Raw genomic sequence first — 27,190 nt, forward strand, 5'->3', positions numbered from 1 at the left:
CAATTTTGGGAAGTACTTACTCATAAACAGGCACTTTCCCTTCAATGTAAATTGGTCTTAGCTTTTTAAGCACACAAGCTTAAAGTTGGCATCAATAAAAAATTTTTCCACTCAGTTTTCCTGTGATCCATTGATTTAGCGTTTTCTCAGGATACCACCTAACCAGCTCTTTTTTCTGGTAGCAAAGCTGCTACCCTATTCTGTAACATTCATCTATCTCTATATGAAGAGAACAGTTCTCATTTTGCCATCATAATGCTGAGATTTTCTGTTCATCAGGAGATAAGAATAAGCCATGGGCTCACTGTGATGGTCAGAGAGGTCAACATGGCATTCTGTTAATGGCAAAATTAGTTTCAGTTTTATCAAGAAACATGGACCTTTGTCAAACATTTTAGTTGCATCTTTGTGTGAGTGTAGTGTGAATTCCCCAGTCAAAATGTTTTACTTCTTGAGCAAACTTTTTCTCTTTTTTGGTAAGAAAAATAAAAATAAAACAATAGATAAAGTTAAAAATTAAAAATGTTACATACCAACATATGTGTGTCAAGGAAAAAATGACGTATATAATAAAAAAATTAAATGAATTTCTTATGTCTACCTCAAAAGGAGAAAAAAAAATCACACCATTTGAAATCATAGACTACAAGTCCCATAAGGAGGTTGGGCTTCTAGCGTCATCATACCGCGACTTACTGGTGACGGGAGAAGTTTTAAAATAAACGTGAAACTTTTTATTCTGTAACGTTGAACGCCAGTGTCGTTTCATTTACTATTTCAAGCGGGATCTCTACAACGAAGTCCTGAAGTTAAACGCTCATCGTAGAAGGTGTTCATAGTCCAGTGAGTATAGTTTAATGACATTTAAAAACACGGTTTAAGTTGCTAGCTGAAGCTGTTAGTGTCTCACTGACATGAGGCAGCAAACTGTCAACATGCTGCTGCTCTCACTCAGAGGGAACCTGTACAGGCATAAACCTCTGTAGCATAAATAACAGGGAGAGAGCATGTATATCTTTTGATAAATGTTATAAAATAAACCGAAGGAAGCGTCGTTAGTTAATTAGCTCGGTGTGCTAACTGTCACCTTCCAACTGCCGTTAGCTGAGCTCTCACAGAGCGAACAGTGTCCTCTGAGCAGCGGCTGATGAACCGCACAGCTGTGCTGACCAGAGGACACCTGTTACTGTGGATTCACAACCCCAAACAGGGGCTCTTTATGCTGTGAAATCCACTCTTTACTGTCTCAAACAGCCCGGACTGGGATGTATGAGGGAACTATCATTAAAAAAAGTATTATGTCACAAGTCTGTTGTTACCCCTCTTTAAGTTTTCAGTGACATATCGGCTTTTGATAGGCAGCAATAAGATAAATGAATTCCACACGCATGACGATAGTATAATGCAGTGCATCACAGCGCAACAGGTGATAATTGGCACCTAAACTGTTTGGAAATAGCTGTTTTTGTTGGGCATACTTCTTGTTGTTTGAAGAAAATTAAAGCACCTTACTTTTGGCCACTAAACTATAGATTCAGTGCAACATTTGTGCTTTAATGAAAGTTTAATGGAAAAAATGCCTTCTTTTTTACATTCAGCCAAAAAAAAATGTTGGCTGCCAATCAAAGCTAGTGCATTTTATGCATGTGTACGTTTCTAGCACACTGCAGAAGGTTTGTGGGCATTATTCCAGTGTTAACCACAGCCATGAGTAATGTCATGTCCAAAGGGATGGTTATTATTCCTGCACCAAAAGACCCACACAGTGTTTATTATGAGATGAAAAGCATTTTTTTAAGATAAGTGAAAATAATCTGAATACAAAAATTTGCAATAACTCCCAAAAACCAAGTAGAATACAGTCCTTGGCTTTGAGGAAGCAGCTCGTACTAATCCTCGTTCTTAGGCCTGGGACAAAGTGTCCTTACAGCAACATATCATGTTCCTGACTCATGCACTATAATGTACCAGTTGCACCACATACATTAGTTTAGAAATGAGGTGGTACAGCATGTTGCTTCTCTAGTTTAACTCAGTACATCAGTACTTGGTGACTCCTTGCAGTGGTGCCAACAACAGTGGTGCTCTTCTCTTTTTTGACCCTTTCGTTGATTTGTTCCTCTTCTCTGTCTGTTTTCCAGGGAGCAATGTCTACTCCTGAAGAAGCACACGTAGGCGGCCCATCGGCCTACCTGTTGGCTGCTTTGGCGTCTGCTGAGGCTGTTGAATCAAACGTTGATTCAAAGGCTGAACTCAGAAAGCTGCTGGATGAATGGGAGCAACAACAGCATGGCACCACAGAGCAGCTGGTGTCCATCCTGATAAAGTAATCATGAATCTATTCTCTGAATGTGGAACCACTGATTTGTCTGTTTTATAGGCTAAGAAATGTAAAACTATGTCTCATCTCTGCAGAATTTCAGAGCGGATTGAACAAGACACAGAAATATTTTACAAAGCAGATCCTGATCCCTTTGATGACCGTCATCCAGGTAATACTGCATTTACACTAAACATAAAAGCTTTGTGAAACATTTTGTACCAGAGGAATTGACAATTTCAGACTCATAATTTGTCACTTGGTGTTTCTTTTTATTCTTCTTATTGGGTCTCTGACTGCTGTATTTCTTTTGCAGGACGTGCAGACCCAGGCTGCATGCTGGGACAGCTCCTGAAGATGGTCTTTTCAAATGATGACTTCACCAACGCGGTGAGAACTGATTAACACGTTGTTAAGTTGATGGATGTAGTTTGTGAATTTTTAGTGATGGGATTCAGTCTCTGTTTTAAACTTGTAGTATGATTAGAAAACAATACACTTTCAACAAAGAGGTTGTTGTATTTTGATTAAACGGTTATTTCTGAGTTCATCAAGTTAACTTGGTAAAAAAGCCAAATAGTACAACTACTCTTTATTGCGTTTATGATGAGGTCTTTATTTTATTTATTTATTTTTTTAATTTATTGATTCATTTGATTTGGACAGTGCACATCAATCAACAATTTCAATAAACACGTCATTGTAAATATGCCGGAATTAGCACAACAGCTAAATTTCACCCGTCTTCACTTGTTTCTCTTTGTCTGAACGACAATCTAAAGTTATTCTGAGAAGAGAAAACAAGCTTACAAGATGAAATAGTGAGAAAAATGTGAAGATAATTTAGCCTGGTTTGCAGTAATTGATAAACCATTTCAGCCCTAATATCTATTTTTGTGAGTGTAGTCAGTGAGCCAAACTAAGCACTGCTTGTTCCAAGTAAAACATACTATAAATAGTATACAGGGCAGCATTTTACAGGGTTTAAATAGTCTGGAAAACTTGGAAATTCATAAAATAATATATAAAAAAAAGGCATTTCCAGGTCAGGAGTAGTTTTAGAAAAATATAAAAACTCAGAAAGTTTTTAGAAAGTCTTGGAAATAAATTTTAAAATTCCTTTATTAGAGACTATGTTCCATTAACCCCTGTTTTCGTGTGCCAGAGTTAATTTGATGTTTATTTTATCAAACCACATTGCTCATCCTACAGTTAGTTATGTTAGATTGTGGCAGAGTTTTATATGGATTTGTTACCCTATGTTTGATGCAAATGCTGACATATTGTGGAATATGTGATCATTAAAGTTTGCCTCAAAAATGTGGAAAAGTCACAGAAAATTGGTGGCAAAATGTGTATGAACCCTGGGTTTATTAAAACCACAGAGGAGACAGTTGGCTGGGTATTCATGTAAAATTTCTGCTTTTGTTTCACAGAAAGTCACAGTTAAGGTGTAACAGCATCTTATTCATTTAGTCTAGAGGAGGATGAAATACTGCAGAGAGGAGCTTTTATAACTTGTGTTTGTTCTGCAGCTGTTGGACACGTACATTATGACCAGCAGAGAGTTGAGCCTGAACACAGCCGCCTGTCGTGTGCTTCTTAACATCATGCCGGGTCTGGAGACCTCTGTCGTCTTCCAAGACAAGGTAAACATTTAAGAATAAAGTCATCACTAAACAAAGCGATGGCTCTGCTTTGGTGGAAGTTTGTACACTATAACATGATGATGATCTCTCCAGCAGATCTGAGCCCTGTGTCAGAATAATTTGATAATAGCAGGAACCTGTGAAGTTACTGCTGCAGTTGTATGATCTCTCTGCAGTTGTTTGGCCTCCAGCATGCTCTGGGTGTCAACCATCCATTCTAATATGTGTATTCACTGAGAAATTTGGATAAACTCTTTATTAAGAATTAACAGGGAAGCTTTACCAGTGTGTCTTTGATGGATCTTTGTGCGTGTGTATCACAGGAAGGTCTGATTGAGACTTTGTTCACCTGGGCTCGTGAAGCAGAGCGACCATTATGTGTCTACAGCACGGGCCTGCTGGCCAGAGCCATGAGCGACCAGGAAGTGGCGGTCAACTACCGAGAACAGAATGCTCAGCTGGTAGGTCTCACACAAACCTTGTTATTTACTGAATGTCCTTTTTTTTCTCAGGATAACTTTGACCTGAAACAGCTGAAAGAAAATTATATCTCTTTTATTTTAAGGCTCCCACTGAAAAACACCTATGCCTTAAAAAAAAAAAAAAGATGTAGTGAAAGAAATCTCTTCTTGCTACATTTTCTGCTAACATGTCTGTCTAAGAGCTACACAGGAACAGTGTAATTATGTTTTTTAAAAGCCCCTCTCAAGTTTTCATTTCAGTTAATGAGAGTGTTAACTGCTTAGTGTTTGTTATTTTGTTAGTTTTCATTAATGATAACCTTGCCTCTTTGACATACCCACTTTTTATCATCCCTGAAAGTTCCATGCCATGTCCTGGAAACAAGGGGTAGGAGAAAAAATGGATGTATCGTAGTATCTGGATTTTTTTGTTAGAATAGGGATTTTTAAGTTCCTTTTTTTAAAATATATTTCCTTTATTCTAGTCTATGTTTTTAGGCTGGGTTGGAAAAAAGTTGAGATGTCAGATCCCTGTGCACTTTTTGGGGGAAAATATGGCTCCTGATGTAGTTTGTAGACATCGTCATCATCATTCAGTTTTTTTCACATGCTCCAGTGTTAAAAATGCAAACTAAAACTTGCAAAAATCAGAACTATTGAAGGATTGCAATTTAAATTGAACCAGCACCCCAAAATTTTTAAAAGAATGGAAAGGGGGTAAAAGCACATCCCTACAAAAGTAGATACAACTAAAAAAATCTTCAAGTAGGGAACAGAAAATAAGAAGTAGAGACGGCCATATGTTCACCAAACAGTCTTTGTGTCCATTCAGTGGTACCCAAATTGAGAGTTGGGCTCTCTTGGAGGGAATCGAAAAACTCTAAAAAGGGGTTGTGAAAATCAGAAAGCTATTTATAATCCATTATTCTAAAAATATAAGCAGAGGTTATATTATTTATATTAAACCGTCAGGAAAATGTTTCTGTTTCCACATTTCTTTGTCGAAGGCCCTCGAGGTGACTAAACCAGGAGAAGAATGGTATCATTGGAGGCAGATTAATTTAGGAAACCAAGCAATATGTGCACATAGGTAGTCTAATATTCCACAGACAAGCTAAATTGAATGTTTAGTCTTCTTTTAAGTTCATTTCTGGCTTTTTGGGGGATTGGCTGATTGGTGTTTCCCCGTGCAGGTCTCCAGCACCTTTATTTAATGGGTTGCAGGCTGAACCCCTGTGTTAGTTTACATGTTGTGTTTTTTTTTTTTTTCAAACAATGTCAGTGAAATAATGAAACTGTGAGTATTAGGATGAGATAAAACTCTTCCTTAGTCTGACCTCACTTGGTATCTCATCCATCAACCAGGTACCCCTCATGATTCAGCGCCTGCATGAGCTGCAAAGAGAAGATGACAAGAGTCACTTCAGCAGACTACCTCAGGAACCTCAGGGTGAAACAACACAGACCTCAAGCATCTTAACACCACAGCAAGGAAAGAGAGAGAGGGAAGCCAGAGAAGAGGATGAGGAGGAGAGAAAACAGAGAGCTGGCGAGAGCAGCAAGTCAGCGTCAAAGTTCTCCAAACCTGACTACAGCAGCAGCAGCAGCAGCGGACTCTGTGGACCCAGCTCAGCCCGGCTGCTCCCAGACTTTGTTTACCAAGCGAGCCAGGAGTCTGCCTCCAGGGAGCCTGAGGACAGGCAGGGCGAAGGAGGAGGAGGGAGGAGTCGAGCAGTGAAGGAGAACGGGAGGAAGGCCAAGCAGAAACTCAACTTTACCTCCTCCTCCACCTCCTCCTGCAGGGCTGAGGAGGAGGTGGAGAGAAATGAATCCAGGGACCAGCCAACATGCAGTGCCTCCTGGTCTGAGATGAGCTCAATGCTGATTGGTTCAGACTACTGCTTGTTACCACTGAGCACGGCCATGGAGCAGAGGCTCATCCTGCAGTATCTGACGCCGCTTGGGGATTATCAGGAGGTGAGGCTCACACAAACCACTGCATGTGAGATGTTTACCGTGTCACTGTCGAACCTCAAACATCCCTGTATCCCATACTGTGCACTTTCAGGTGTTCACTTCATGCCTCATTTTTCATTCCTGTAGATTCTGTCCTCATGTCTTCCCCTTTGCTCCAATCTGTTTTTACACTGTTGACAGGCTGTAGTCAAATCAATCAATCAATCAACCAGTCTTTATTTATATAGCGCCAAATTATAACAAACAGTATCTCAAGAAACTTTCCAAAAACATTAACAGGTCTAGACCCGTTGATGATAATAAAAATTTAAGGGCTTAAATAAAGTATATTCTATTCTATTCTATTCTATTCTATTCTATTCTATTCTATTCTATGTTGCCCTTGCGCCAGCTTGATATACAGCTGTGATACGTGGCAACAAATCAGCAAATGAAAAAAAGGATGACTTGAGCGACATTATCAATATATGTTTTCAAATTCTTATTTTTTGTAGTTCTACAGCTTCATGAATTCGAAAAGTTTCTTGTTTTGATAATTATTCAATTTATTTTTCCTATTTAATGGGCACATTTCTGAGGCGAATAATACGTAATTCATGTACGGCTGCAGTCCATTCCTAATGATTTTCTCCTCTATCGAGAGCCAAAGTTTTTAAGTATTACCTGTGTACTTTTGGCTTCTCAGTTGATGACTAAATGGAGCTGAATGATATAAGACATAAAATCCACCCAGGAGATCCTGCCTTTGCGGTGTTAGGCTCTGCTATTGTGCTACGTAGATTTCTTCATCACTTGCAGACCTGGTCTGATCTCTAAACTTTTTCTCCTCTGCAGCTGCTTGCTGTCTTCATGCAGCTGGACACCCACTCACTTCTGATGAACTACATCGACCTCAGAAAGACTAAAAACGTCCAGCTCACCTACGATGCACTTCTGGTAAGACTGTTTAACTAAAAAGCCACCAGAAAACACAGACATGATGGGGATCTTGTGCTTTTATGTGTTTTTAATATGGAGAAACAAGTTTGCAACACATGGATTAAAGAGTTGAGAAATTTTCAGTCAGATGGTTTGTGAGTGAAAGCAGATCTGAGTACATTCAGTGCATTTGTTGTCTTTAATTATTGCTTTAGTTAAAAAAAATAAATAAATAACAGCATCAGCTTAGCCTCAGGTATAGTGCTTTCCCCCTGAAGAGCAGCAAGACAGTTTAAACTGCTGTAAGGTAATAAAAGTGTAACAATTTTTGAACACTTTGATTTCTCTGAATGTATTGAAGTTTGTTTCTTCCAGTTAAATTCCACAAAAGCAGCAATAAGGACCTATAACTCATGTCAGGTTGGCGAAAGGAAACACAAAATTCGCTCCATTTGTTTTTTCTTGGAGAAAAGTGCTTGCCTTTAAAGGCCATGCTCCCCCCACTACAAGTTTGTCCTGAAGTCATGAAGTTGTCCGGCTCCTCCCAGCACTGCAGCACGTCTGTGTATGAAGGATAAGCTGATGGGTGGAGCTGTGTTTAGTTAGAGTAAGATTAAAGATTCTTAATTAATCTAGACTAAAGACCTCATGGCACTAAAAGTTTCATTTCTACCAGAAAGACCTTAAATTCTTTTTTTCACCTGCAGTGCAAAATGATTTGTACAATAAAAGCCTAAATTATGCTTTTTGTTTGATTGCCACCAAGAGTTGGTATACTGTACTGCAGTAGGCAATAAAATCTTTCTTTGTTGGAGTTCAAAAGTGATCCTTTCAGGAACCATTTTGACCAACTTTTAATAATTACCACTTTATTATCATATTCATGTTTTTTTTGTTACTCATCATAAGTTACCTGTTAGCGATACATTCTTTATTAAGAATTTGAAGCAAATTACTGCAGTGGCACAGACAAAAATAATCATAAAGATCAAAACAGTCATGAACTTGAAAATCTGATAAAGCTTCAAAATGTTTTACACTAATGAATGCTGAAGAAACTCTTTCACTTTATTTTGATTGAGAGAGAATTGTGCATGTTGAACAGAAATGTTAAAGATAGAAAAGTCCCCAACATTTCATAAAGATAAATTAAATGTTAAAAGTCAATATTAAACATGGGCCTAGGTTTGAAGTATAAGGTTTATGTGTGGTTGAATAATCTGAAGTTAACACTGCAGGCTGCTCTGAACAGCTTCTTCAAAAGGTCACACAGAAACTGAGCAAGAGCTGCTCAAATAATAACCATATCTCCTTTAAAGGAATATTAAACATTACTCTTCTACCTTTTTAACCCCTTCCTAAACTGTGCGGCTCCCAAAAAATTCACTACATTTTATAGTTTGTCATTTTGTATAGTGAAACACTGTCTTGTGCCAGTAACAATGGTTGTCTCAACAGTGGAAGAGGGTTTCATCATAATGGGTTCTTGGTTGTTTAAAATGTAGCAGCTGAAATTAAGGTTTTCAAAGATAACTCAATATCTGAGACAAATGAAAAATGTTTTAGCTCTGAACCCTATAAAGCTATCAGAAAGACACGATCCAATCTGAATATAATTCTTTCTCTTGAGCTTCCAATGTACCTCAGGTCAGGGTTGATGGTCTTTAGTGGATTGTTTTTAATTTTGGATCCAAGTTGAAAATCTAATGTTTTTTGTACTGTCCTGTTTTTGTCTAAACAAACATCTGTTAATGGTGTGACATGATGACACATTTAATGTTTCTTGCTGTAATCTAACATCCCTGATCTTCTTCTCCCTTCAGTATCTTGCCTCCCTGCTCCTCCACAAGAAGTTTGCTGCACAGTTCATTGCTCACGGAGGAGTTCAGAAACTTCTGGAGATCCCGAGGCCTTCAATGGCAGCAACTGGAGTTTCACTCTGCCTTTACTACCTGGCGTACAACCAGGATGCTCTGGAGAGGGTACGATGGACGGACACATTCAGACAGGCTTACACCTGGTTTTAGTTTGAGTCCTTCATTTGAGGGGGTGTTTAACTGTAGCTGCTTTAAAGTGATACATTCAAGGTTTATTTTCTTGTTAAGGTAATTTCAGCTGAGTAATTTATAGGCTAATAGAATTGACAAAATCCTAGCTCAAAATATCAAAACATCAGTTCAGTTCAAAAGAATCAAACATGGTTTGTAAATTTAATCTGCTTTTCATCTGTTTTTTTTTAACTTCCATCTAAAGGCTCAAGATGATTTATTTTGGGTAGAAAAGAAGCAGAAAGTCTGGTCCCAACACCAGCTATATCTCCCGGTTCGTAATGCAAAAACTGGGTGAATGGTTAATTTCACAGTCTAGATTGAACATGTCTCCTGAATTGGTTGAACTGACACTGAGCGCTCATGTCTAGTTTTTTAAATGTGTTGTTTTTGTGTGTTCATAGGTGTGTACCCTCCAGGATGGCGTGCTGTCAGACATGGTGTCCTACGCTCTGTGGCTGCTGGAGTCATCCCATGCTTCAGGGGTCTGCCATGCCACCATGTTTTTCTCCATTTCTTTCTCCTTCAGAGCGGTGCTGCAGCTCTTCGACCACCAGGATGGCCTGCGGAGGCTTGTCAACTTGGTCAGCACCAGATAGTTTTATGTTACTTTATGTTACTTTAAAGAGCAGAGCACATTTCATTTAGTTTATACTTAATTACTTCACCTCTTTCTTATACCTATTGTGAAAGTCTTTGAAGCATTTTGATGAGTTTCCCTGTGTCCCTGTAGATCAGTACTTTGGAGATCCTTGACCTCGAGCACAGAGACTCCATACTGGGGGATGACACGGTTTTCTCCAGCCGACAGACGGCCAAACACACCTGTATGGCCCTACGCAGGTACTGCAATGGATAGTTTGATGGATAGGTAGATGAGTGGACATAAACAAATGTGTGAAGTGTCCGTAAAAGATGTTCACTTTGTCATTGTGTCTTCTGATCTGCTCGGCTGACATTGTGGTGTACCTCAGGGATCAATCTTTGGTCCCCTCCATTTTGATCTCCATTCAGATAACTCTGAATGACTCTATACTTCCCTTTAGCAGAGCAGGAATAGAAGGAAATGTATATGAGTTTCTGTGTCTTATTTCAGATACTTTGAAGCACATCTGGCGGTAAAGGCTGAACAGGTTAAACAGTCGCTACATGCGTCAGATGGCGGTACCATTATCCCTCAGCAGCCATTTTACAAGGTAATCTAGTGTTTGTACAGAAATACATGAAATAACATACAAAGAAAACAGTGATCATTTTATTGAACCGGTCCGTGATTTTCTTTGTGTGTGGCTTTTTGTTTCTAGGCGTATACTTACACCAGGGAGCAGGTTATCGAGATGATGGAGTTTCTCATCGAGTGTGGATCTCCCCAGCTCTTTTGGGAACCAGTAGAAGTTTTCTACAAGCTATCCTGTGTCCCTTTAATGCTGCAGCTCATATCCTTAGCCTGTGACTGGAGGACTTACTATGGCAGGTACAGTCACTAACACATTTTCTAAGTAGGTAGTTACACTCGTATTAAGAGCACTATTTAAGGTAGGATTATCTCTGTCTCTGTGTGTTTAGGAGTGACACGGTGCGTTACGCTCTGGACATCCTGGCCATTCTTGTGGTGGTTCCCAAAATTCAGTTGGTGCTGGCGGACACAGTAGAAGTCCTGGATGAAACAAACAATCCTGTTTCCACTGTCGGTCAGTTAAGCTCTTAGTTTTTACTTCAATTTCTACTCAAGTTAGAATTTTAGTCTTGTGTTTTATTTTACTGGATATCCATCAGTGTGTTTCTTCTACCTGCTGCAGGTATGAGCATCATTCTGGGTGTTTCGGAGGGAGAGGTGTTTGTCAATGATGCTGAGATCCAGAAATCTGCACTACAGGTAAGCAGATGGTTTTTGGATCAATGGCAACCCACAGTCAACTTATTTTGTCCAATATGTATAAAACTGATTGAATTTACAGTTAAATTCTGAAATTAACTTTCCTCTCTGGATCAGCTGTTTGTGTCACCTTTCATCTTGTCCTCAAGTTGATTTAATTATTTGTCCAACGCTTTGGTTTAAATGACAAAAAAAAATATATATATATATATATATATATATATATATATATATATATATATATATATATATATATATATATATATATATATATATATATATATATATATATATATATATATATATATATATATATTCATGCTATTCTAACTGTACTATTCTATTTACAAATGTTAGCATGCTAACTATGATCTAACTACCTGATCTTAGAACAGAGCATGGGGAAAAAATATATATACTCACGCAGTTATTTAGCATTTAGCTCACATTGTTCTTCCTGCAGCCTCTCATAGCTGCTAATGGTAGTAATCTGTGTCGGTCTGTGTACAGGTAAACAAAAGGAAATTGAATAGTAGCTGCCATTTTAAAGGATTTATTACAACATGGGCTATGATATTGAGGGGATTTGGGTTTTTTTTGTAGTAAAACATCTGAGCAGAAAACTAGAGCTTTAAAAATTGCAAGAAACAAAGCAAGCAGTGAGTTGTTGGGCATTAGCAGAGAGAAAGTGATCAGTGTGAGCTCTGTAGGAGGTTTAACTCTGCTGCTTGGTGCTTGCATAGTGAGACCTCATTGTCATAGCTGGTGATTAAATCTGTTGTAATGTGGGAAGCAGGAAGTCTGAATGGAAACATTTGCAAACTTGATCAATTTAGTAAATGTGGCTTTTTCACAGCCTCCAGGCTCAAATCAGAAGACCACGAACTGTTTCCCCCTCATCTTGCACACCAAGTCAAAAACATTTCTTTCTTTGGATTAGGGCTGAACGATTTTGAGAAAAGACTGAATTGCGATTTTTCTGGCAGATATTGTGATTTCAATTCGATTCACGATTTTCTTGAAATCAAGCTTCGGGATATTCACATGTAGGGCTGAACTATTTTAGGGAAAAGATCTAATTTTTCTGGCAGATATTGCAATTCAGGATTTTTTAATCATCAACAGTGATGAGAAATAATCTGTTTTCATCAACTTACACCTAAACCGAGGCTTTGTGTTGTTGACCTGCTTACCAGCACTTTTAACATATAGATTGTTTACAAATTTGTAAAACAGAATGTGTATAATACTTGACACAACAGATCCTGAGTTAGTCAGGAGCACTGCAAAAAATTGCTGCTTTTGCGATCTCAAAATTGCATTGTCTAAAATTGTGATTTCGATCTGAAAACGATAAATTGTTCAGCCCTACTTTGGATGACCTGAATGTTTACCACAAATACACAGTGTCAGTTTTTCACTGAGTGTGAGGTTTTTAAAAAGGGAAATCTCCTTGGGCAGAAAATCTGAGTCTAATTAGTAAATTCTGTCTCTGCTTTTGTTTAGTGTTTTTAAAAGCCTGAGCTCCATCTGACCTCTCCTTTGTGTATACTCAGGTCATCATAAACTGTGTGTGCGCTCCGGACCAGAACCTGAACACAGCTGGTGCTTTTGCCCCGGCCCCCCTCAGACCAGCTCTCCATCTCAAGCAGGCTCCTGCTCCACACAACAGAGTTTTGGTCCACATGTGGCAAGTCGTGCAGAACAACAATGGTATAAAGGTGAGTGTTAAAGGAGTGTTGCGGTATCTTATGTTTGATTTTCTTTAAAAGCGTTGTCTGTGTCATCATTCATCCAACACAGTTATATTTTTCTCCTCCAGGTGCTTCTGTCTCTGCTGTCAGTGAAGATGCCGATCACAGATGCAGACCTGATTCGAGCAATGGCCTGCAAAGCTCTGGTTGGACTCTCTCGCAGCTCAGCAATCAGACAAATCATCAGCAAACTTCCTCTCTTCACCAGCAGCCACATCCAGCAGGTGAGCAGAACTCTGAGCAGAGCTCCTCAAGGTTAAGAGTTGGTCACCTATCGAAGAACAACAGTAAAGAAACTGAATATAAAGACTTGATTCTATAGTGTAAACAATAAGGTGTTAAAACACCTTTAACATTAGATTTTGACATCGATGCGCTAGCATTGGTGATTCGAGGGAATCTGCAAACACAGTTTAGCAAGTTTCACAACTACAGCCAATGATTGAGGACTCAGACTCGGCTTTGACCACAGCATATGTCAGCAAGTTGCACCTAAAGAGGTAATAGAAATTCTTCAGTGCCAGGATAGCCATAATAACAAATGAACTTTACAGAGGAGGCCCACCCTTCAAATGTGTCACGGACCAGTTGTGAGATCTTTTTTTGATGACCTCATTTTTTTAGCAAGCCTCATGAAGACCTACATATTTCTGATCTATTTAGCAGTTTACAGACAGATTCAGGGATTTCTACAACATATAAGTATGTAGAGGTTTGGAAATCTGCACATTTTATAATGAACAGCCAGCATTGATACTACCCCATCTTGGGGTCCAGCACATGGCCTGTAAGTAGTTGCTAATTTAGGATGGAGTTGAGACTTTGCTATCATAGAAAGGAAAAAGTAACTGTTACATTTTACCTCCTGTTTCCCAGAAACAATCATCTATTTCTTTATTTATATCTCCCCAGCTAATGAAAGAGCCGGTCCTGCAGGATAAACGAAGTGAGCACGTCCGTTTCTGCAGATATGCTGCTGAGCTGACCGAGCGGGTATCAGGGAAGCCTCTCCTCATGGGCACTGACGTCTCATTGGCTCGTCTGCAGAGGGCTAACGTGGTCGCCCAATCACGGATCACCTTTCCAGAGAAAGAACTCCTTGTGCTGATCAGAAACCACCTGGTGGCCAAAGGGCTGAATGACACAGCCAACACACTCGTAAAGGAGGGCAACCTATCACCAACGTCTCTCTGTCCGAACTCCTCCTCCTCCTGCGTCACCCCTCCCCCTGCCTCAGTCATCTCCAGGACTTGTAGGACTCGAGCTGGATCCTCTCCTGTGTCTTCAGCTGCTGCTGCCTCCTCCACCACACCCTGTCGTTCTTCTGTTGTTCCTCATGCTTCGTGCTCCTCTTCTTCTACCTCTGCACTCCACCATGCTCCCCACCCCTCGTGTCATACCACGCCTCCAGGACCAAGCACACATATGGCTGGGCGGATTTTGTTCACTCGGGAACGCCAGATGACCCCATGCAACTCAGGGAAGAAACTTCGCTGTCTGAAGCAGAAGTCAGACCACGGTGCTTTCATACAGGTCAGTATGCACCTCTTTTATAACCCCAAACAACAACCTTAGATAAAACACTGCAACAATATGTAGGCACAGCATTTGAATTTGGTGAATATTGAGTCATAAATCATGCTTGAACTAATTTAGCTGCTCCTGGCTCATCATAAACTCAATCTTCTCTCCTTCCCAGACACCTGCAATGAAGAAGCCGCTGGAGCGCCACCACCCGCCCCCACCAACCCTCGACAGCATCATCACTGAGTACCTGAGGGAACAACACGCTCGCTGCCCTAATCCTGTCACCACCTGTCCCCCCTTCTCCCTCTTTACACCTCACCGCTGCCCGGAGCCCAAACAGAGGAGACAGGCTTCACCTAACTTTACTGCCCGGCTGGGGAGCAGGGTGCTGTACCCCAAATATGGAGGCGTGGACCGAGGCTGTCTGGACAGACATCTCATATTCAGCAGGTAAAATACTTCACACAGAAAAACTAAATGAGTTTGAAAAAAAAGGCAAAACAGCTGTTAATCTTTCAATCACTTTCCCTTCATTTGAACACCTCTGCTCAGGTTTCGTCCAATGTCGACCTTCCACGAAGGCGGTTTCACTTGTTGTGCCTTCTCAGCTCGCGAGCGCTTCCTGATGTTGGGAACTTACTCAGGTCACCTCAAGTTTTATAACGTCTTCTCTGGACAGGAGGAGGCCAGCTACACCTGCCACATATCAGCCATCACACACCTTGAACCCTCCAGGGTGAGTTTACACACACACACACACATACACAAGGCTCAGACCCCTGGTGTGGTGTTGGTTGACTTGAAGTTAAAGTAATTGGCCAATAGTTTAGCTTTGTCCGTTCCCACGTTAAACTTTTTCTATAGTAAAAAAAAAAAGGTTACAACAACAGAAACATTTAAAATATACTTCCAGTCTTCTAAAAGAAGACACTGTGCAAAGTATTCAGTTTTTCAAATATCAAGTATGAAACTGGGTTGGTGAGATGAATCTTTCAAGAAGTATCAGCTGAATCTGCTGCTCTCCTCAACCTTGTGCAGCTTTATCATGAAATTCAGTATTATCTGTCTCTTTCAAGCTGGAATTTTTGTCTTTTTTGTTAAGTCTCTTCTTTTGAGGATATTTTTGGGCCATTTTATGTTTTTGTTGCCAAGACAATGAAGAAGGAGCAGTAACTTTTAAGGAACGAGTGTTGGATGAAATTCACTAAATGTAAAGGGTCATAAAAAATCTCAGATTGAAGCTTAAGGATTGTTGCTCCAACCGCATCCCGATGCCTCTCAGCCTCTTAAAATGTATTCTACCTGTACATAGGTGAGCATTTAGCAGCAACACTGCAAAACTTGAAATCCAATCAATGTTTGGTACTATTTTTAGTGAAAATTGTTTTACCAGACTTAATAATGGACTTGATCTCCTACAAGTCCAGGGAAATGTCCTGTTTAGGCATTAAAAGACAAAAATTATGCCTGAACTGTAAAATGTAATTCTACCAATGAGGTAAGAAAAATATACTTTTTTAATTTCTCCTATTATGACATTATTCCCATTTAATGAAAACTAAACAAATACATTTTTCGTACCCTATTGGCAGATTTTTCACCTAATTGTTTTGTCTTTTAATATCTTTAAGATATTTTTCTGGATTTTTCAAGAGAATGTGGCACATAAGAGCATTTTTACTAATAATATGATTAAATTACCTACTTAGTTTTCAGTTTTTGCCGTGTCCAATGCAAGCAAACAATTTCTGTCTGCTTCTCAGAAAACCCTTTTCAATTACATGCTACAAGAAGTATAAATTGCAACTTAATTTGTTTTTTCATTCAAAATTATGGAAGGTTTTGGATTGTCGTTTTTGTTTTACCTGACAAAATGAACACTTGTGATGTAGATTTTAAGTCCTGCAGTGTGAAGACTAGTTAAATCTTGATGGATTAACAGTTACAGCTTCAATATGTGTGTTGTGCAAAGGAATAGTGAAGATTTAAAAAAAAATATATATATAAAATATGTAATAATATAATTTAAAAAAAACTATACTAATAGTTAGTTGGACAGCTCTGTAAATACAATGATGATGAAGTGAAAATGATGCTTAAGTTACTGTCACCCCATCAACTCAGGGAGGCCTGGGAAAGTTCAGGGATTTTAAAAAAATAATCTGATAGAAAAACTGCTCTAAAATAACCCCAGGGTTAAAAGTCATGACACATATGTCTTAGTTTATATTTGCGATGATAGCAGCTTTTACTACATCACTAGCTCATTAAACACTTTTCCCCTCGTAGTCTAACCACTGAAGTTGTGTTGATGTTGATGTTAATGATTTTTTTTTATAAATTTGGGTAAAAATTTATGTCAAATCTTGATTTTTGTGGTTTCCAGGATGGGAAACTTCTGCTCACTTCTGCTCCTTGGAGTGAACCTCTGTCTGCTCTGTGGAGTATGGACAGCGTCTTCAGCAGAAAGTCAGATTCCTTCACACTCACACTCTGTTATATGGGACTTTTCTCTGACAATGTACGTGTGTAATGTAACTTAAGTTCCCAATTGTCTCCATCAGGCACTCATTTGTTGAAGACAACTATGTGGAGTTCAGTAAACTCTCTCAGGACAGAGTCATCGGCACCAAGGACCACATCGCACATGTATGCACATTTAAACAAATAAGATTACAGCAGTCTGAGGAGGCTAATGAGCAGCAGTTAAACAGTTAACTTTTGTTTTGCAGATTTATGACATCCAGACGGGCCAGAAGACTCTAACCCTGAATGATCCGGCCCTGGCCAACAACTACAAGAAGAACTGCGCCACCTTCAGCCCCACAGACGACCTGGTTCTGAACGATGGCGTGCTGTGGGACGTACGAGCCTCTCGGGCCATTCACAAGTTTGACAAATTCAACATGAACATCAGCGGAGTTTTCCATCCCAACGGCCTCGAGGTCATCATCAACACTGAGATCGTATCCTTTCAGCCTTATGGAGTTTAAACTCCTAACTGTTGCTGTTGAGCTGTGCTGCTCGTTTTCATTTCACATTTGACATTATAGGTAGTTCTTTGCAGAGCCTAAGCTATACGCACATTTGAAACGACAGATAAGTGCAGAAAAGTATTTTTAATCCAAATCCTTATCATGTATAATATTTATTATCCTCAGATTCATTAAAATAATCTGGTTAAAAAAAAGGACATACTTGAATTCCCATTTCAGTTAGAAAATAGGAGAAAACCTGTGTGTGTGTGTGCTGTGGCTGTTAGCCTTGACAGCAGGCGTGTGTCAGTGGGACCTGAGGACCTTCCACCTCCTGCACACCGTCCCTGCTCTGGACCAGTGCAGGCTGGTCTTTAACAGCAACGCCACCATCATATACGGAGGTACGAGCTGCTCTGTTACTTTTACTATCTGATCTTTTGTGCTGTGTGTGTAAACTGAGTGTGTGTCCAAAAAGAAACAAGCTGTCTTTGACGCACGGTGAGTCACATGTTGTGCTGCGTGTCTCACAGCGATGCTGCAGGCTGATGATGAAGATGATGAGATGGAGGAGCAGATCAAGAGTCCTTTTGGTTCCTCCTTCAGAACCTTCGATGCAACAGACTACAAGCCCATTGGTAAGCTGAACTTCTGTGTCCTGCTATTTGTTTTCTTTCCCTCCTTTAATTGTAAACTCACTCACTCTGCGCCTTCAACGGCTTTCAAGGTCAATTTTTCATCTCCTCTCCATCGCTTACTACTACTTTTGTTTTCCTGACTAAAACAACAAACACTGACGCTTGTTTTTAGCTCCAAGTTGCAGAATATACGCCTCGTCTTTAAAAGCCTAAGCTGATTTGTGTCTGTAGTTTTTAAGCTCTGGGTTTATTGATTGGCAGAATCTGTTTGAGCCATCTGATCACCTTTGGCTGAACTGAGTGTGTTTATGTGGTTGCCTTTTTTTCAGCCACTGTTGACATAAAGAAGAATATTTTTGACCTCTGCACTGACACCAAGGACTGCTATTTGGCTGTCATCGAGGTAACCAGCTTCAGTTTTGTCCTTATCCATCAAATGTTGGTTGTTGTGTGAACAGTTGGCACATTTCTTCCTTAGGTACCATTTGCTAAATACTAACACGAAAAGGAGAATCCTCTCTCAATAACCCAGGATTTAATATTGATATTACAGGGACTTTCAGAGTTTCTAATCATTAAAAGTTTTTACAGTCACAAAGAGGAACTCATGGTGACCTCTGCTGATACACATTGTAGCATCTTAATATCCAATCAACCAGAGTCTGTTTTCAAAGTATGACTTTACTTCAGGAGGAGAAGAGAAACAGAGAAAAGAAATGATGGTGAAATCAATAGAAAACTCAGTAGCAGCATTCAACTAAAAATATTACCCAGAGACTGGGTACACTTTCAACATTCTCATCAATTTATAATGAAACATCAGCAGCAGGACAAGAAGAGAAAAGAAGCTTTTATTGTTCTCATTATTATCAAACCTGTGTTTTCCTTTCTTTGTTTCCTCTCTTCTACAAAAGCATCATCAAACAATTATTTAAACTGCCAATAAAGTCTGTCATTGTCTATCAATACGTTTCAGATTGAACAAATTTCAAATGGAAAAAAAAAGATATTAAGTTCAAAGACCTGCTACAGTGCTTTATTTGCTACAAAAAGAAGGTATCATTTTACGACAAGGGTTTCTTAATTAAAATTAGTTTATATATTATTATAGATGAAGAGTTAAGCATTAGTTAATACTCAACTAATGCAAAATTGATCCTAAATAGTGTGTAGTTATTATTAGGGCTGTCATTTTAACACGTCTATTAGATTAATTAATTACACCGCAAATTAACGCATTATAAAAATTAACGCAGATTAAACTGGATCCCAAACCCGCTGGGCGTTCAAAGACGCACTGATTTTCAAATGTCTGGCTTTTACAAACCGTTTGTCCTACTTGTCAAAAAGTGGTGTTCTCGTCAGATTTTTAAATTTCCGAGGTCCCTGAATGTATCACACTTGACTCAGCAACATGCTGTAAACTGGGGGGGAAGCGAGAGTGATTTTTGTGAGATTGCCGTCCACATCTTGTTTATTCACACATCCTTTTTGAAAATCTGCAGAGAATCAACCGTTTGCTCTAGCTCAATTCTGTCAAAAACAGATAATTCTATACTCTTTGCTGCTTTAAACAAGCCCTGAATGATTGATATATGTCCTGTATTTAAATATAGAATTCTTTGAAAATTTGCTTCCATCTTCCTGCAGAGCATGTAAAACTGAAAAAACTTCACTCTTCTTTGATCCAAGACTTGAATAAGGGTCCCTCACAGTTTTTAGCCTTTAGCCCTGGTTCTCCTGACCTCATTGAAGTATAGAAGTTGATAATGCAGTGAAAATTGAGTCCACATCGAGTAAAAATGTGACGGAAGCAAAAACCCTCCTAAAAATCAAATCAGCTTATCTTAGGTGCAGGATTGTGTAGATTTTGTAAAGACAGAACCATAAAACTTTTTTCATGTGTTCCTTATGCATCAGGGTACCTAAAAAGGTGTTGTATTCATTCCGACCTTATTTTTAAATGTTTTTTAATGTCTTTTAATGTAACTTAAATGTCCTGGAATTCAAATTCTTTATTTTGGGACCTTAAGCAGATATGAGATTAAAATGTGATTAATTAGATTAATTAATTACAAATCCTGTAATTAATTAGATTAATTTTTTTAATCGCTTGACAGCACTAGTTATTATATAAAGTGTTATCAGCTGGGTGCTACCTCAGGGATACATGTGTTACACTTCACAACAAGGGTCCAAAAGCATTCAGTAATGGTTAACCATGGTCAAGTAATTCTCATTAGGAGCTCCTGTAATGCACTTCAGGTTACCTGATGACAGATACTGCACAGTATTTCTCCTGGCGGCACACATGCACTTTGTATCAAAAAGCCACATGCCAATCACAGAGAGGACAAAATGCTGCATGTCTTCCATCTATGCTCTTTGTTTACTGTGTCACGTTTTCTTCTTCATTGGAATTATTGGTGGGGTAAACTGCGATGTGCTGCTACGGAGTCACGCTGTTGTTTAACAGCTGAGGCTTTCGGCATCCATATGAGTAGATGTTTACTCGACTTCATGTAATATTTTATTAATGCCCATTTAGGTAACATTTACACCATTAGTGAATGATATCGATAGCAGATGCATTAGGTAGGTGCTGCTTGATGCTTATTCACTCCAAATTAACACCATTAGTAAATGATCACTAGAGACATTATTACATTTTATTGATATATAATTTTAAAAAAGTAATGCATACAAAGGGATAACTTAGTACATTATGTATCTTTTATAAATGCCTTACTTATACCTAACTTATGTGTTCATTAATATTAGGTAATACATTAAAATGCTTATTTAACTGATAATGAATGCTTAATAATGCATCAATGAAGCCCATTTAAGGGACTCTTATTGTAAAATGTTACCTAAAAGAAAAAACAGTCCATTGTCTATACATATATTGTGTTTACCAGCTGTTTGTTTTAATTTTATGGATATTTATACATAAATTTATTCTAGAAACAGGTGAGCCTATTTTCCCTCACAGGCACACTGCAATAAAACTGAAATCTAAACAAGTGCCAGTCTTATTTTTAGTAAAAACTCTTATAAGACTTAATATGAGCCACATACACCTAATAATGTAAAGGTATGCTACAATTGCTTAAAAATCTCTGCCCATGTCGTAAAATAACTTACTTTTTTCATTTATTTAACTGAGAGAAAGTCTTAATACAAGAAACTCAAAAAGTAAAGTTTTCTCAGTTCGTTTGCAGATTTTTTTTGCTCTGTACAATTCAGGTGTCATTTATTTCTTTTAACCTCAAAGACATTTTTCTGGGCTTGTCACATGAATGTGGCTCACATTAACTTCAATACGTTTTTTTGTACTAAAAATAAGACATGAACACTTGCTTTGATTTCACTTTTAGCAGTGTAGTTTCATATTTTAGTATTATGAAATTCAGGTCATTACATCTTATGTGATTTAAAACCACCTGCATAGTTTCACTTCCTGCTTATCTCCCCCTGCAGAATCAGGACACAGTGAGCATGGACACAGTGTGTCGTCTGTACGAGGTCGGTCGACACAAACTGGCAGAGGAAGGAGACGATGATGATCAGGTAAGACATACAGACCTCAACAGGTGAGGGTCTAAACATCTCTGACTTGTTTGTTGGGTTAATGTTTGTTATAGCAGGAGGAACATTTTAATCAGGATAAATAGCTGAGCCAGTTTGTGTTCAAGCTTGTATAGAGGCTGCTCTTATCCCTGTGCAACCTCAGAACCTCTGAGTGTTCATCATTATCAGAGAATGATGCAGTATGTGTCTCTGACTGATGCTGATGGTGCAGAGTGAAAACTTAAGACAGGATTCTTTTTGATGTAGTTTTTTAAAAAAGTGTTGAAATAGAAAAGAAACCTGATGGACTTTTTGAGTCATACTTCTAGTTTCTGCAGCAGTGTGTGGGATTCTCTGAATGTGGTCGGTGGTTTATCTTTAATGCACGCCTATGATGCCTTTGCAGGACGAAGACCAGGATGATGATTCCTCAGACACAGACGAAGACGATGATGAAGATGATATAGACACAGATCGTCTCATGGAGGAACTGGACAATAATATCATTGATGATGATGACGATGATGATGATGATGCAGAAAATGGAGGCCAACCACCGTCTCCCACTGATGAAGAGGTAATCAGAAAAGCGATGGTCTGTTATCTTTTTCAACAACAGACCAGAAAGCAGTGTCTGACTGATCAAGCTGTGTTTGGTTTGTTGGAGATTTTTGGTGAGGAAGAGTTGGCACTAACTCTCTGTGCACTACTCTGTTCTCATGTTTCTTAATGCTTTCAGCAGGGTCTGTTTTGATATTGTTTGTGCTTCAGATCTGCTTCAGTGTTTGTGTCAAACTCTCCCCTCAGATTGCAGATCTTCTGGGTAGCAATAGTGATGGTGACGACAGTGACGACAGTGATGATGATGATGGCTTAGTGGACTCAGATCAATCATACAGACATGGAAGTGATGATGGGTCTGATATTTTTGACCCTGATGACATGGGTGAGTAACAACAGACCCTCAAAAAGACTGAGAGGGGTATTCACGAAGAATACACAGCAGCAGATATTATCACCAAGTATTGTCCATAATTTCCCTGCTTTGTGACCTGTTTCAAGGTCTAATTTAGAAAGCAAATTGCTTTAATGATATTCAAGTGCAGAAAGTTCTGCAGTAGTGCTGCAGCTATCCAATATTTAAGTATTCGAGTATTCTACTGAAAATCCCATCGATTAATTGAGTAATCAGATAAAATAAATTTTTGTTTAGTTAAAGAGCAGTTATTTTTCAAATGAAAATTTTTCTCTTTAAGAAATAGAATTTTCTGATACAGCATGTCAATAAGAGCACTTGCTTTGTTAGCTCCAAAATTTGTAAACACACTTTGACACATTTTTTGTGCCTTGTACATCTCATCAAATGTTGCAGACCCAAATGGCACCCGTTTCGTAGAATGACCCATTAGTCTCCAAACTCCAGAAAAGAAGCTAGATTTGTTGCTAGTTGCTATTTTGTATGAGAGGTAGCTTGAGGGGTCTGAAAACTCTCTTAATATGGCCTCAGCTCTATTTTAAATACCACTCTTTGATCCTTTTTAAAATTAAACGATTCCTCGAGGCGGAGAAAATTACTCAAGTATTTTTTGTAATCGAGTACCTCGAATAATTCGAGGAATCGTTTCAGCTCTATTCTGCAGTTTGCTCCAGCTTTGTACCTGATCGCAACTTATATGGGCTGCTACATCTCCACTCTGCATAAAGCTGCACTGTGTGCTCTCAATTGTACCCCCATGTGAGAGACAGTAACGCCTCAAATACACCAGCTACGTCTGCAGTCCAACTCCGTTCTGTTGTGTCTTGACTGGGTTTATCAACTCACACCAGTTGCGTGTCCAGGCTGGGAAGCCTCATGACTGACAGACAGCTGGAGTCACAGACCAAGAAGTTCCCACACTTCCCACTCCGTTGATAAGTCTCTCTTCAGTCATGTTGGGCTGTAAAACCTCAAACCCGTTGGCTTCTGGTTTGGCTCTGCTCATTATGTCTGTTTGTCGTCATAGTCAAGCTAAATATGAGCAGACTTTGACACGGTTTGTTTTATTTTCAGCAAAAATAGGATGGCTGAGACATGACATTCACTTGAATGGAAACCTGTCCGATCCATTGCCGTGACAGAGCGGAGACGGACTGCAGACGCATCCAGTGTATTACATCCGTTAGACCTAAACATTTTATTTAGAAATTGATTCATACTTAGAATTTATGTCCAGCTCTCCTCAAGCAAGCCTGCCAAAAAAATACTCTGAAAGATGCTATGAGTAGGATCTGTTGTAATCGGACTGCCTTGCCACCTTGCGGCCCGAAGTCTTATGCGCATTGTCTTAAATCATTTTAAGCGAGGCGTGTGTTTGTTTGGCAACTAAATAGATATTGGATCAAGAAAATTTTTTACTGGATACAACGTGCCAAGGTAAGGGACTTATCATTACAGTTACATAGTGCAAAGGTTAGGAACCTGACCTCAAGCAAACGTTTCAGTAGCAGGCTATATGTAGCGCTATCGGCAGCCCCGTGCTCCAACGTATGTGTAGACTAACGTGACAACAAGTAAACACTGTCAGTTTGTATGTAGTATAGTTGCTGTTTATATTTAACCCAGCTGGCAGCCCGGTGCTCTAAGACATGTCTGTAATGTAAAATGTCAGTAAATCCTGGTTAGCTTTGTCCTGCCATTCATCTACCAAGCAGAGCTAACGTAACCTCACTCTTCATTTTATTGATAGACTCTCAAGTTTGAACAGACCACTGCAGAATAACTGCTGACTGTGGGTTGGAATTAACATTATCACAAACAGCTTAGCTCCTGTGTTAGCCTTTAGCTCGGGCTGTATCGCTCTCCCGTTTAGCTTTCTTCAGCTCTTCTGTCCTTTTTCTGTCTGACAGTTAGGCTCTTGTGTCCACCATCACTACAAAATTAATCACAAAAATCATTTTCAGCAGAGAAAAACACAGATTTCTCTTCTCACTACTAAACTATGTCAGCAGGCGTGGTGATGTCTTAGAGACTTAGAAGTGCACATGTTGTTCTGAATTTTTTAATCCAACAATATCTACAGTTATATAAATTTTGAATCATCTGCTCATCTGGTTAGGTTAGAATACAGTCTCACTTAAAATCTATCATATGTGGCGAAATGAAGAACTGCAGTGTCTGGTATTTTTGATTTAGTGTCAGAATACTACTCACTTATTTAGCTCATTACTTTCAGACATTATGTGAAACATTGCACTGACAGTATTTGTGGTGTATGTGTGTTTTTCTCCTCATGCTGCAGCTTATCCAGAGGATGACTTACTTCATCCGTTTATGTGAGCTCACAGCAGCAGATCGTCCCCCTGACCTGGGATGAGATCATCGTCTCTGCTCACCGTGTGAACCTTAGCATGGACGATTTTCATTTTTCAACCAGCATTTCTCCTTTAGCAGGCAAATAAACTGTGAACAAACTGATGTGCACATCAGTGTCCTGGAGGATAATGGAAGATGAATTGTTTCTTCTCCTGATATCCTGAAACTAAGAGATGTATCAAAAAGGGTTACCCACAGTTCTTGGTGCTTAGATGACCTCTCACCTGGAGGAGGTGGAAGTGATAGAAATTATGTCTGATTATTCAAAGTGTTGAAAAGGGAATTTGTGTATTTATCTGCTCCGGAGGAGAGGATTTTCTTATTTAAGGACATTTTTAATTAGGAATTCTCTCTATGTGATCCACAGGGCAGAGTTTTTGGTCTCACTGGGTCCCTTTCTTCTCCAGAGAATAAATTGCACTTGAAGTCCAGTCAGCATATTTTCACAGTGCTGGTGTTTGTAGTCTTCCAAACATTGTAAACTTTTTGTAAAGGGCAAATATCCCAAGAAAGTGTGTGGATGACAAGAAAACACAGAAATGTCCAGACTCATCGAAACTTAAAAACATGTTTTTGGATTTAATATCTGCTCATGTATCGGTGTGTTGGGCTCCTTGGCTCTCATCACTGTGTGGCCTCCAGATTTGTCGGATTGTTTGGTTTTGAATCAGCATAAAAAAAGTACAAACTACAGAAATAAAAGGGCTGATTTCTGCTGCAGTACACTGACAAGCTCAGAGTCTGTGAGCTTTAACAAGCAAGTTATTTTCCAAAAAATAGTTCAGGTTTCTAAATAAATGGCTTTGGTTTAAATCTGTTACATTGTTCACTGACACTTTCCTTCTCTCTCAGTGTGCATACTTTCTCCACCAAATTATAAAAGAAGTCAATTTTTACGATTACCAAGATGTGTCAGGTTTTCATTTTTGTCTGCAATCTTCGGATTAAGTTTTAAATTATTTTGAGTCATTTTCGATTTGATTTAAATTATTTTCTTATTAGACATTGATTGCTTTTATGAGTTAAGAGAAATTAGAGTGTTTCGTGTTTTTGTTTGATGCTTTTACCCCCCGGTCTCCCATTGTTAAGTTGGAGACTGAAAGTGCAGGCAGTAGACTTCAATATGAATTATTCTTTCAGTGTTTTTTTTTTTTAAATCATTTTTTTCTCTTTTCCATGTATTTCTTTTTTAAGTGTTTTCTTTTCTTAAGGACAGAATAACTGCAGAGCTGAACAACTGAATGACAACACTGTGGGGAAAAAAGTAGTTGTTAGTGCTCAAAGTAGTGTCATGCCTGACAGTTAAAGTTTGTAGCAGCTGATAATTTCAGTAAATGAGTTAAAAAACAGAATAACCTGTCAATAAGGAAATGCAATGCATTTTGACGTGATTATTACTTTAAATGTAATTTAACTTGTAGAGATGTTAATGTGAAAACTTTGCTTACATCCTTTGTGTTTACGTTTTTCAATCTTCAAAGATGTTGCATAAACTATCCATACTTTCATTATCAGCTGTTACAAAGTTTCTAACTCATGATGGAAAAAGTTGTATATGTTCTACACACTCTGACCTCATCACTGACCAGCTGAGTCATGGCTGGTGTCTCCAGTACGGGTCAGTAAAACAGATGTTTTATAATTGCCATTTTTGTGAGTTTTGCTGCATACTTTTTTTTTTTTTTTTTTTTTTTTTTTTGTAACTGCGTCAAACAATCTACAGCAAAAACCCAGAGGACCTTTGATTGTATCTGTAGCACTTGGGAGAGTTTTGTGTTTTGATTTACGACCTAAAGCCATGTTGAAAGGTGTTTTTGTGTCATGCCACAGCAGCTTTTCAGAGCCAGAGAATTTACATTTTACACTTGACTGTTTTGTAAATACAACACTTTGAATTGTTGAAATGATAATAAAATAAGCAGTTGATACTGGAGATGATGAGTTCTGCTTTGATAATAAAGGACACACTTTCTGATATTTGCTTTGTCACATAATAGTTAACGAAGCTGAAGAATTACTTACAGAGCCTGATAGATCATTAGGATTAATGTAAGCTATCTAAATGCTGTCAGTCATCAGGGAAAGCGTTTTAAAGTTTCTTTAACAAGAAGCATCTTAATGG

The 27,190-nt window shown here is 38.8% G+C and overlaps 1 protein-coding gene across 1 annotated transcript; it reads left to right on the forward strand.

Annotated features, from left to right (window-relative positions):
- The first annotated feature begins 691 nt into the window (after nucleotides 1-691).
- LOC141793962 (DDB1- and CUL4-associated factor 1-like) lies at nucleotides 692-26,949 on the forward strand. Its single transcript, XM_074674870.1, has 30 exons — nucleotides 692-843; nucleotides 2,142-2,326; nucleotides 2,416-2,492; nucleotides 2,637-2,710; nucleotides 3,856-3,969; nucleotides 4,293-4,430; nucleotides 5,796-6,407; nucleotides 7,242-7,343; nucleotides 9,149-9,307; nucleotides 9,778-9,957; nucleotides 10,107-10,216; nucleotides 10,470-10,569; nucleotides 10,678-10,847; nucleotides 10,940-11,064; nucleotides 11,173-11,249; nucleotides 12,806-12,970; nucleotides 13,072-13,227; nucleotides 13,916-14,536; nucleotides 14,703-14,980; nucleotides 15,083-15,266; nucleotides 16,917-16,999; nucleotides 17,095-17,179; nucleotides 17,263-17,496; nucleotides 17,816-17,909; nucleotides 18,039-18,143; nucleotides 18,473-18,546; nucleotides 21,627-21,716; nucleotides 22,123-22,293; nucleotides 22,524-22,662; nucleotides 24,995-26,949. Exons 2-30 carry the CDS (start codon nucleotides 2,148-2,150, stop codon nucleotides 25,030-25,032), a joined length of 4,734 nt encoding a protein of 1,577 aa, XP_074530971.1. The 5' UTR covers nucleotides 692-843; nucleotides 2,142-2,147; the 3' UTR covers nucleotides 25,033-26,949.
- The last annotated feature ends 241 nt before the right edge of the window (nucleotides 26,950-27,190 follow it).

Source organism: Halichoeres trimaculatus, unplaced genomic scaffold, assembly GCF_033239565.1.
Source record: "Halichoeres trimaculatus isolate MK-OKI-2021-1 unplaced genomic scaffold, fHalTri1.1 fHalTri1_scaffold_1, whole genome shotgun sequence".
Taxonomy (NCBI): Eukaryota; Metazoa; Chordata; class Actinopteri; order Labriformes; family Labridae; genus Halichoeres; species Halichoeres trimaculatus.

Excerpts from the sequence above, each read along its gene's own strand:
- LOC141793962 (XM_074674870.1), top strand. The coding sequence starts at position 2,148 with ATGTCTACTCCTGAAGAAGCACACGTAGGCGGCCCATCGGCCTACCTG. Across the intron at positions 2,711-3,855 it reads ATGATGACTTCACCAACGCG|CTGTTGGACACGTACATTAT; the intron begins GTGAGAACTGAT and ends TTTGTTCTGCAG. Across the intron at positions 18,547-21,626 it reads GCTATTTGGCTGTCATCGAG|AATCAGGACACAGTGAGCAT; the intron begins GTAACCAGCTTC and ends CTCCCCCTGCAG.